The sequence below is a fragment of the Perna viridis genome, chromosome 1, assembly GCF_037379345.1.
Source record: "Perna viridis isolate PV_CMFRI_1.1 ecotype Kerala chromosome 1, ASM3737934v1, whole genome shotgun sequence".
In the NCBI taxonomy this organism is placed as follows: domain Eukaryota; kingdom Metazoa; phylum Mollusca; class Bivalvia; order Mytilida; family Mytilidae; genus Perna; species Perna viridis.
The window spans coordinates 4,995,456-5,007,533 of record NC_142445.1 but is presented as its reverse complement, the minus strand read 5'-3'; the positions used below and the strand labels follow the sequence as shown (position 1 = coordinate 5,007,533).

The window sequence follows — 12,078 nt, the reverse complement described above, 5'->3', positions numbered from 1 at the left end:
AATTTTTAGGATGTGGTTGATTAATACATGTGTTCCCATAGAAGTGGTTAATCTTTTGGATTGTGACCAAAGTTTCTTTAAATATCACTCATTGTGACATGATAGGTATAGTTCAATTTCCAAATCAGAAAAAAGTATTAAAATATATTTATTTATAAAATACATGTATCAACAAAATTGGCATCCATCAACAAAAAATTGATTATGACCTATTAACAAGAAAGACTTCAAAATATAACAATATCACCTGAAAACATACCTTTGTTCTTCCATAACATGATAACAATACCTTTAAAAATCCTTCAATTTATAATATATACTTCAATAACCATTTAAATGTCACACCGATCCTCTGTGTTCCTTCATTAAAGAAAAATACTTGGGAATGAAAGGAGACACACCCCATCTTTATCAGCATTATCATTCTCTCAGTAATGACATTAGTAACTACTGTTTAAAGGAACAGCTTAGATCAAGATAACTCATGCATGTCCATACTAACACTGTATATGAGGTTCACACAAGGCAGTTATGTAGTGTTTCATGACATAAAATGTACGAGTGTCATCCTGTAAAACCTGAATTGTGCACTTTATGTGTTTCTGTTCCTATAGTGAAATATAAACTGAATGCTAAAGCATAAGTTGCAAGTCCTACTAGAATTCCTAAAATAACGAATATTTTGGCTTTTTTAGCATGATGTTTAGATGCTACTTCATCTCCTAGTTGCCATGCATCATTTGCTTTCACTGAAAAAGAAACAAGAACATTAGGTCAATTAGATTGCACCTATATACTTATGTACATTAAATATTTGTGTTGTCACTTTGTTGGTAATTCTTATTGTTAACCAAAACCACACTTTAAACAGAAAATTGAATTCCTATTGACTAATAAAATTACCTCCGAAATAATAGCCCAGTAATCCAAATATGCAATTACATAGTAGTGTTACAAAACAGGAAGTCACAACGAAATTTTTAGGCTTCTTCCTATCATCTGGCTGTGTGACTACAGGAGCTCCAGGTTGAGTAACAATGACATCAAATGATGATGCATTATATTGAGCAATTCCATTTGAGGATTTGTCAATGTTAACATGAACTTCTTCATGTGCTATTGTAGCAGGCGGTGGGTCTCCGGCTTTTGACATTATCTAGAAAGTAAAATACAGTTTTTACGTATTAAATGTAATTAGTGTTTTAGTAAGAATCAGGCAAAATTGGACTAATCAGAAACATGCATCTCAAAACCCTACCAATCTGACAATGACGTATCACCCAAGGATACTTTCTCTATTTGAAAATACCATTATTCAATCACTGCATCACTGGCTTTGCTCAGAATTTTTTTTCAATGGAATGTTAGAAAAATGAGGTTTTTGATAAAGTTATCTGCCTTTGAAATGTTCATTTTCAGTGCATTTCAATGAAATTGTAACTCAATTTGCCAAAACAATACGGAAAATATTGTCTTTTCCTTAATTCTGATGGTGCAAATTACACTATCAAAATAATCAGTTTTTTGTTTGTTTTTTTTTCATACCATGCTTCACCCACTACCTGATTCTTACAGGGATTGGCACTTAATCGTCACATCCCCTTCTGCAGTCAATTTTTTTGTTTTAATCAGTTAAGCCATGTAAGAGATATTGCCCTTTTTCGACATTTTTTTACTCCTTAATGTCTTCTGCCAACAGTCTTCTCCACTGACATTATTTGACTAATTGGAACCAAATTTGTATGAATATTCATTAGTGTATTGTGAATAGAACTGTTGTGGGTATATTTGATCCGTCGAGAAACATTGCAACAGTTACTAAAAATAGAACATAGAGGTCAGACATGGTTTTTTCGTATATATCTAAAACTGTTAGGTTTAGCCAAATTCCGACATAAGGTGGAACTGTCCCGCATAATGAGATTTATCTCTAACCAAATTTTACTTTTAATCTGTTAACCCATGTCGGGAGTTTTTGTCCAGTTTCTACGTTTCATCCCCATTTTATTGTTATTTATTTCAAAAATCTTCTCCTCTGAAACTACCAGACCAATTAGAACCAAACTGCATAGATCTGATGTGGGGATTTTTGATCCATCGAAAAACATGGCCACTGTTACTTAAAAAAGAACAAAGGAGTCAGAATTTTTTCTTACAAATGTCTACAAAGGTCTACAAAAGTCTACAAGGGATCAAAGTTGTCGAATGACTCATTATTAGAGTTATTGCCCTTGAAGAACAAAATGTTTTAACAGTTTTCAGCCAAACTCTTGAAAACTATAGTAGATAGAAAGAAACATTCAATAGATGAAATGATCTCTATAAATCATAACAAAGTCTTATTTGATTCAAAATTGCCAGACAACTCCTTGTTCGCGTTATTGCCCTTGAAAGGGGAAAAAATGTACAGGTGAGCAATGCAGGTTCCTGGAAGCCTCTTGTTTGAATTCCCGAACCGCGATGCCTGTTGTCGAAAGAAGATGAACATACATGATACAACGATAAATAAATTTACTGGAGACAAGGGGTAAGAATAGTGTCTACTTTCAATATATTACAAATGTACGATGCTCTATTCAGTAATTAGTATTTCGGTTTCTAGCTATATCATTTATCCTAATATATTTTTACTTACCAAATCAGTGATTGATTGCTATAATCAAAATACGTAGGTATATAACTGCGTATAAGAATATGACACATACAGATATACAATATTGTTATTTTCTTTCTTAAAACCTATTTTGAATCTTTACCTGTCATTTCACCTGTTGACGTCATGAAGGTGAATCAGCTACATAAAGGGGTATAATCAATGCACGGTCCATTTAAACTTCAATCTGTAAACAAGATTGGCTCATTACCTAATACCATAAAAATAAACCAAAATATGCATTAAAACAAATATGAGCTTAGCTGTGTGTACAGAACAGAAATCGTACATAATTTTTGAAATAGTAAATAAAAATAGTAATAACCAGACTGAATAAATTGGGCAAAGGAAACCCTGCTCCACTCTGAATTTCAGTTATGTTTCTTACCGGCTCCATGCACATTGACATATGATATCCAATCTTCCCTAAATGCATAATGAATATATCTACTGATTAGTCCGGACGAGATGTTATGACAAACGAACGACTGCAAAGACTGGGTGAAATTAGCAGATGGTCTGTTGTGCATACCACACACTAACACTTGGAGTTTCCTAGTGCTGTTCTGTAAGCAAAATGTTTTTATTCTGATCACCTCTTGATGTTCACGTAGCAACCATATATAACATTTGAAACAGTGAAATACAGAATTTCTGAAAAAAAATTCTCTATTGCGTTCCCTTATTTTTTTCCTTTTTCGAAACTCATAACCAACTTAAAGTTTTTGGATATGAAATTTATGAATACAAAATAAGGCATGATACTTGAGTAAACAATTATATAACTATTGGAGGGAAAAACACCTAGAGTAAAAACTAAACAAAAATAAGTGAATCTCTAAAACTAATAATTATTCCACCAGATCGTCTGTTATTGATTTCTTTTTTCAGTTTTTCATTTTAAACCTATATCATGGAAGTTCTATTGTATCTAAATTATCAGTTTTTATCTCAACAAAACGGAAAATATCATATTTAAATTAATGTGAAATTGGAAATATGTTTTATTTTACCAATCTTGATTTCAAATTTTACTCTAGAGGTAAATCTCCAGAAAGTAAACTTTGACTTGATTCAAAGGATTGTTTGACTGTGTAATTTTCAATAGTCTTTTTTTTTTTTTTTTTTTTTTTTTTTTTTTCAAGTGAATTTTGAATAGTTTCTAGTTTTTCAAGTGAATTTTCAAAAAGCTTTGAATTAAGATAAAATTTGTTGTAACGATCATTTTTTTCCCTTTTCGATCTGTCAGTGCGCCCTCCCGCTCTTCAATCCCTGTATCCGCCCATGATTCCATATAATACAGATCGTTATTGAACAATAAATCTCGTATTTCAGTGTTGATTTTGGTGAAAAACAAGAGCTGTATATGCATGTCTTGTCCATATATTTGTCAGCACACAAGTTATTTAAATATAAACATAGTCTGTTTTTAGTATGGGTTTCAAATCTTTACCAAAAGATAGCATATTCCGCTGGAAAACGTTTAAGTAGAATGTATAAAAAAAATACAATTACGGTACTTAGAAGAGGTACTATCGTTGAAAGCGAGGCATGAACTGCGTTTGTAACGAAGATGATTTAGAGTTATTCCCCGTTTAACACTGCGTAGATATTGGAGACAATATTTTAGATACATTTATTTTTCATCATATTGATTTGCAAGGAAGAAGATTAAGAGTTATCCCCCGTTTAATACTTAACACATTAGGGGACGATCATTTTATATGTATTTATTTTTTTTTTTGTCTTTGTGTAAATCTGACTTATAATCATACGCATATTCAAAGATATTTGAGGGTGATCATTTTTTGTACATACTTACAAATTATTGAATATATGTCGAATATGCTCTTATCAGTTGCTTTTCATTCACATTAATTTAAAGTATGCTTTTGTTAAATGAAAGCTTGTTTTTTTTTACGAGATGTTGGTGAAAAGTTCAATAATTTCCAATATGTATGGCTACGAAGATTGCTAACGATTGTTCATACTCTGGTGGGCAAGGAATAGCAGTTTCCAATTCGTTTCCCTTTCACTTCAACTTCCCACCCTACATCGGTAAAAACCTATTTTTCCAATTCCTGCACTTTTTCTCCCGATTCCCATACTCAATATCCCCGCTTCGCACCCTTACCACCGTTTTTTTTTCTTCACAAAATCAAAGAGTAATCAAGGGAACCAATGTTATAGCGGTAATCAAAAAAATGTAATTCAGGGACAAAGACCAGACATGGAAAACAGACATACACAACAAAGAAAATAAAGTAACAAAAGTCATGCAAACAAAGTAACAAAAGCAAATGAGCAACTCGGACTCCACTAAAAACTGGGAGCATGGACCAGGTGCACCGGTAGGGTAAGCGTCCTCTGCTTTTCTAGAAACACCAGCCGAGTTGCTCATAAAAAGTAAAGTCCGGGGTAGACGAAAGAGAAAAGGAAAACTATGACACGTTGAACAAATCAGTTTTCTTGGCGCAGTTGGATACACCGTAGCGATCCATTAGTTCATAGTGGCGACCATAAAACTTCTGTAGTGACGACTTCAATCTTGTAGCAACATAACCCTGTTCCAAAAGTCTGTTTGTTAGAATTCTAGCGCGATACAAGAAGTCTGCGTATAGTTTCGGCAAGCTCTGACATAACATTTGAGCTGTAATATGAACACTCCATACGCAGGTGCTGAGGAGATGTTGCCACAGATGGAAGAAAGTTGACAATTCTGAATGAAAAGTAATCACGTTTGTCGTAAAGTTTGGTGAATCGTTTTCCTTTACCATCGATTTCTAAGTGTAGGTCAAGATATGAGGCTGACCTCACAGTGTCTGTAGTATCCTTTATCTCAAGTTCTTTGTGGTAGATGCGATGTATTAAATCCCCGAAATTAGGATTGTTTAAAGATAATACGTCATCTTTATAGCAGAAACTGATATTAAAGGATCTAGCTAAATGATAGTCTTTCTTTCGGGTTAGATCAGCTATAAAGTCAGCCTCATAAGAGTGAAGGAATAGGTCAGCAAGTAGAGGAGCACAATTTGTTCCTATTGGAATTTCGACCGTTTGTTGAAAAATGCCTCCACCACACTGGACAAATACGTTGTCCAGTATTCTGTTAACATCTTCTGTATATTTGGAAGGTGATTTAGAATTTTTTTTTTTACAAAGTATGAGGAATCTCTACCAAGAACTATATATTTGTACCATCTTTTTAGGAAAAACAACGATGTATAATGTTTTTAAGTCGGGATTTTAACTGAGTATGGGAAATAGAAGTATACAGTGTTGAAAAATCATAGGTTTTAATGCTATTATATTCTGATAATATTCTGACTGTCTCCGAAAGATCTTTCGAATTTTTCAGGATCCACATTGAATTAATACCACTACGGGAGTAACAAGTGTTGTGATAGGATTGCAGACCCTCTTTGACAGTTGTGAGTATAGAAGTTAAAAGTTTAGAAAAAGGTTTGGTGGTACATTTTGCAGATCCAGCTATGTAACGTTGTTTGTATGGATTCTTGTGGAATCCAGTACATAGATGGTAAATCACAATCATCGTCCTTGGTAGAGAGACCAAAAGAGGATAGCACAGATTTATGGTTTTCCACAATCTCTTCTTTGGATAGTATTGTAGCCTTCTAGGTCTTATCACTGCTATTATTTTCTTCGTCTACCTCTGGTAATAAACATTGGATGTACAACCTTTTGCAGAAAAAAACAATGTTGTTTTGGGCTTTGTCTGCTGATACGACAACATATTTGTCATGTTTAGTAGACAATGTTTTTGCTACATCGGGGTCTTAGAAAACTGATGCAGCATTGGCACTTATTGATCAAAATGACATGTAGCACCAAATTTGTCTGTGTTTAATCACTTTTTCCATACCATTCTTCTCTTCGTGGAAAAATATATTTATTAATTTGTAAAGAAATAAAAAAATGAAAAAAAAAAAACACTTTTAAAATAAAATCGCATAATAGGATTATTGGCAACACATGAGCACATAATGAATTTCTACTGAAAATGATCATCATGGCAAGTAGGAAATACATTTTATTTTCAAGTCAAATTCTGACCTGGAAACATATTTAACTTTATTCATAATCCGGTCATAAGTTTTAATACCGTACTTTCAATATGGTTGATGACGGAACTCGTCTTAGTAATTATACGTCCAAATTGAAAGGGAAAAAAAATAACTAGATGGCATTCATTTCCCATCTTGAAAGAATTGAATTATTATCTACTATAAGTTTTATGATATAAATATGGTCTTGAAGGTTCCTCCATTGAATTCAGTGTGATTTTGTGACACAATTCAGTAAAATGCTGTATGAAATCCATATTTTATCAGTTATATCATTGACTCTCCTTCCCCAGTCAATGTATTCCTTTTTTGTTCTATTTGTTTGCGTACCCTCGCTTAAAGTGAGCTTCTTAAGAAGTAACATCAACGAGTTTAAATATACTTTTATTCTAAAATAGGTATAATCAAGGGAACCAAGATTCTAGCGGAAATAAAAAAAAAATGTTAGCTAGGGACAAAGACCAGACATGGAAAACCGAAACAAATAACAAAGAACATAGAATAACCAAAATAATACATACGAAATTACAAAAGAAAACGAGTAACTCGTGACTCCACTAAACATATGTAATGTATCATGCCCTCACGGACCCGTCATCATATGGACAATGGACAATTAAAGTTCTTCTCTCCCTCTTCTTCTTCTTTGATCTCAAAAACTAATTAACTATTAAAATCTATTCTTTAAACGGTTTTTGACATGTCAAATCATATACGTTACTGAATATAAAGCACAGAATCCAATTCACTTACACTAGGAATAGTGGAATGAGCAACGAAGGATTTATATATTTAACTCCTTGGAACAAGTCGTCAAGGCTTTTTTTACTATAATTACTATTATTAAAAACCATGTCCAATACCGTTTTTGGGCAGTTCATTTATATTGCATTATTGCATAATTGAACTATTAGTTAGCTGAACATGATAATTTCAACCCCTATTTCGCCCCAAAGTATAAAACCTGTTTATTTTTGTTTTGATACGGAAAATAGGTTACAAGAAGTTATGACGCATGTCACTTATTTTTAGATACACCGTATTAGGATTGTGATTATGACGTTCTGAGATTCTATTGGCTGTACGCCTGAATTAATTATCGACCGATTGTGACGTAAGAGGTTTTTAGTAAGAGTTCAGACAACAAGCGTAGCCATTACAGCTGACAACAAGCAGAAGGAAAGGTGGATAAAGTAAGAACGTAGTTCCTGAAAGTGGCTAAATCTCGAGAAGAAAAGTGGGGAACTTACCGTTAAATAGTACATACATTTCTCAAGAAGTTGTTGGGAAAGAAGTTTCGATTATTGGAAATATAAACCAGTCATTTTCGACAGCTGTTACGTGAAATCAAGTGACAAAGGAAAGTGGTAGGATATAACATTTTAATTTTGTTTGTGACTTTAAAATTTGAGAATGAAAATTGAACTTAGAAGTGCAGTTGATTTTCTGGCAAATTTTATCAGGGCTTCGAAGTATGTAACGGATGAACAACTTAACAACTTTAGAGCAACACTACTTAATTTGTTACAACAGAAATATGAGAACCACTGGTTTCCAGAAAAGCCCTGCAAAGGGAGTGGGTATAGGTGCCTTAGGTTGAACCATAATATGGACCCAACAATCAGGGATGCAGGTTTATCATGTGGACTTAATCAGAAAGCTCTAGAACAATTACTACCAAAGGAATTGACAATGTGGGTAGATCCTAAAGAAGTCTCGTATAGGTTGGGTGAAAATGGTAGCATAGGAGTAATTTTTGATGGAACCGTCCGAATCCAGTCTTTTTTCTCAGATTTTGCCAGTCCTGCCTCTAACAACAGATCAATGCAGCAATCTTGTAAAGGAAAAGTGTTCATCTCAAGAGACAATTTCCAGCAAATAGCAACATTGGTTCAGGGTTGATGGAATTTAATGACTTAAATTTCAAAGTGTTCAAATTTCAGTATTTCCGATCACGACCTCATTTATCTCTATGGACTGCGAAAATGGGAACAAAAACTAATGATTTGTGATGTTATTATGAATGGGACTAATTATTGTGAATGTGTACTTTCTGAATATTTTGAGAAAATGGTTGTTGAAATGGTAGTGCTAGGGAGTGTGATGTTTTTTTTTAGATCAAAATGTTTACCTCAAAACACAATTTTTATGATATGTCATTTAATGATATTGATATTTTGATCAATTGAAATGCCACAACCATTTAATGGGACTGAATGTGTACATTTTTCACAGTTACCATTTTAATTGTGCAAAGAAATGTCTTTCATTGAGTTGCATACATGTAATTTCATGTCCCTTTGATCTCGAAATCATTTTTCTTTGTTATTAATGTGTTATGTGTACAATGCGATGTTATGAAATGGCAAAGCATTTTGATACCTTGATTTAAGGTATTTATTTGTTTAAAAAATATTGTAAAAAAAACTTGAAAAAAAAATGAAAAAGAAGTGAATATTATATTAATTCAATATAAAATTTAGCAAATTTAACATGATTTCTTTTCTCTTAAGTAATTGAAAGCCTTGGTTCTCAAGCAAGAAAGGTTACTCATATAAGAGGGCTTGCTTTCACAAGTTAAATACATCAAATAACAAAGTTGATTTTCATAATATAAAGCAACAGATAGTTACATGTAAAAATAAAACAATTTTGATGATTTTATGTGTGTAACTTGTGAACTCCAGCCCCCTTCCTTGTATACATGTAGGAGAGTTTGTTTATCTAGTGTCATATTCACTGATTTGCACCTCATGAAGTGTCAAATTGCTTGGCAAATAAACAAAAAGTAAAACATTTAATAATTTTAGGACAACAATCCCAATTTTCAAAGCCATACAACTTAATAATTTCACATCCAGTTTTTGATTCTATAAAATGTTGGAGTTATTCAGATGAAAGAATATATATTTTGTCTGAAGCACTGTGAATTTATAATTAAGGAACATGAAAAACTCACCTAATTTTTTTGTCATTTAACGATTGATTCCTGATCAGCAAATGTTCTGGTACTAGGTTCAAAAGACTTGAAAAAATGATCAAATTTTAAAGGTTGGACAATCTTGTTTGCTTTTTACTTGGATCTCTGCTTGAGGAAGGTAAATACACAAATCACAATACATAGTCTTTCTCCATTATATAGGCTGCACTGTGTCTAAAGTATGTACAGTATGAAGTCTTTCTCTGAGAACAAGGATAACATTAGTTGATTGAAAAATGAATTGTGTAGGTTCATCCACAATGCAAAATGTATTTCTTTCTACATTTAGAAGATAAAAAAACTTAAATAATGAAAATTTTATTAAACTACAGGGAAATTTTAGCACACTTTAGGGCCCTCAAGGACTTCATATTCAAAATATAGGTGTATTTTAAAATACACACCTGAATTTTCATACATCAAATTTATAGTAAATGACAGCTCATACTTGCTGTTAATTAGTGTCATGCTAGAAACAGTAAATGAGAAATGAAACCATTACAGCTTAACATAGGTCAACCAGAAGTAAAAATAGCTGTAGTACCTGGGTATATGAATAAATGGGAACAAAGAAGTGAAATTTTGCAATGAAATAGTACATGTATCATACTATGTCAATGCAATCATTGATATAAAACAGTTGGGTTTAGTCACTTTAGTCCATGCTATTAAGTGGAGAAAAGATGACACCTTATATATTCTAGCCTTCAACAAAGATTGTTAACCCCAGCCCTCCTGAATGTCAACAGATTTGTAAATGAAAAAAAAAATCCAAAGATAATACATGAACTGAAATTCTTTGAGCAAATTTACAAGAACGTCCATTATGAGCAGTTACATGACATCGAAAAGGCATCATGCAATTCTTACCAGAAAAAGTTGCATCATGAAGAGCATCTTCCAAAATACTAGTACATTTTTTTCATTTTCCTCCTCCCTTAAATTAGGAATACCATTTCTTTTAAGTGTACTCAGTCAATTAAATTCGCTGTCCGTTGCTTAAGGGTATGTGTATCGTTAAATAGAACAGAAAATGATAAGCTCATTGTATATAGAATCGAAATGTGAAAATCCTTAATATGTCACCCGTGTGGCGAGGTCAGGTGGGTAGCACCGGTGATAGACCACTTTTATTTGCAAACGGTACAAAATATGGGGAAATGGGAGCGAATAATAGCATAGAACTCCTTAAATATATTTCTTATTGGAACCTCCTTTTAAAAACTAACGGATCCGCCCTTCCTAGAACCAATTGCCGTCTTGTTAAAGAAACGCCGTACCCGTTACAAGTCAAATTAGACTTGCTGTAGGCTTACTAAGATATTTTTATTGTATAAATCTCCAGTTCGCTACATATCCGTGTTAAGAAAATATGTTGTAGCAAGCCTTGGTAAACGTCATAAAAATTTAGTAACCTAGACCTAATTCAAGATTATTATCGGAATACAATGGCATTAAGACCTATGATTTTACCACTCTTTATACTTCTATTCCCCATATTCCGTAAAAACATGATCCCGACTCAAAAACAGACATCGTTATTATTCCAAAAAAGACGGTACACCTCGATACACATGTTGTTCTTGGTAGTGGTTCCTCATACTTTGTAAAAAAAAAAAAACAATTCCAAATTATCTTCCAAATATACCGAAAATGTTTTCCAAAAGACAACAAATTTGTCCATTGTGCTGGACGCGTTTTTCAACAAATGGTCGACATTCCAATGAGATGTCCAATTTTCCTCATGAACTCGTGGATCGCTACGGAGTATCCATCTGCACCATAAGAACTGATTTGTTCCACGTGTCATAGTTTTCCTTTCATTTTCGTCTACTCTGCAGTGAATTGATAGGGATTATAAGATTTGATAATGGGCAATTTTTAATTATCTTCAGAATTTCAATTGGCCATTCTTTAACATTCTTGGTAAAAGATTCTGATTTTAATAGGACAGTTTTAATAGGTGTACCTGGTCCATGCTCCCAGTTTTCAGTGGAGTCCGAGTTGCTTATTTACTTTTGTTGCTTTGTATGTATTATTTTGGTTATTTCATGTTCTTTGTTGTGTGTGTCTGTTTTCCATGTCTGGTCTTTGTCCCAGAATTAAATTATTTTGATTTCCGCAAGAATTTTGGTTCCCTTGATTATTCTTTCTATAGCATATGCCATGTAAACCAGACTTCTGACACACTGTTACAATATATATACTATATTAAGTTGATCTAATGTCAACAATTACATGAAATCTTCGAGGCGTGCTGATCCAGTAATTTTGAAACGGGCATGCATTTCATTCAGAAAAAGATGGAGATTTAAGAAATAAATCACGGAAACGCCATTTTATCATTGTTTTACCACGGA

At 33.0% G+C, this 12,078-nt stretch overlaps 2 protein-coding genes across 3 annotated transcripts; one reads left to right on the top strand and one right to left on the bottom strand.

The window, feature by feature from the left end:
* Nucleotides 1–132: 132 nt before the first annotated feature.
* On the bottom strand, nucleotides 133–3,321 carry LOC148626961 (uncharacterized). 2 transcript variants are annotated; one of them, XM_088564770.1, is made up of 3 exons: nucleotides 2,757–3,321; nucleotides 904–1,156; nucleotides 133–749 (listed from the first exon to the last, which is right to left on the bottom strand). In XM_088564770.1, exons 2-3 carry the CDS (start codon nucleotides 1,151–1,153, stop codon nucleotides 565–567), a joined length of 435 nt encoding a protein of 144 aa, XP_088420896.1. In that variant the 5' UTR covers nucleotides 1,154–1,156; nucleotides 2,757–3,321; the 3' UTR covers nucleotides 133–564. The 2 variants fall into 2 exon arrangements, with proteins under 2 accessions (XP_088420896.1, XP_088420892.1); XM_088564766.1 differs by having other exon boundaries at nucleotides 2,636–2,793.
* A 4,540-nt stretch (nucleotides 3,322–7,861) lies between these two features.
* Nucleotides 7,862–9,230, top strand: LOC148626960 (protein BTG1-like). Its single transcript, XM_088564755.1, has one exon. The coding sequence runs from the start codon at nucleotides 8,152–8,154 to the stop codon at nucleotides 8,638–8,640; it is 489 nt and encodes a 162-aa protein (XP_088420881.1). The 5' UTR covers nucleotides 7,862–8,151; the 3' UTR covers nucleotides 8,641–9,230.
* The last annotated feature ends 2,848 nt before the right edge of the window (nucleotides 9,231–12,078 follow it).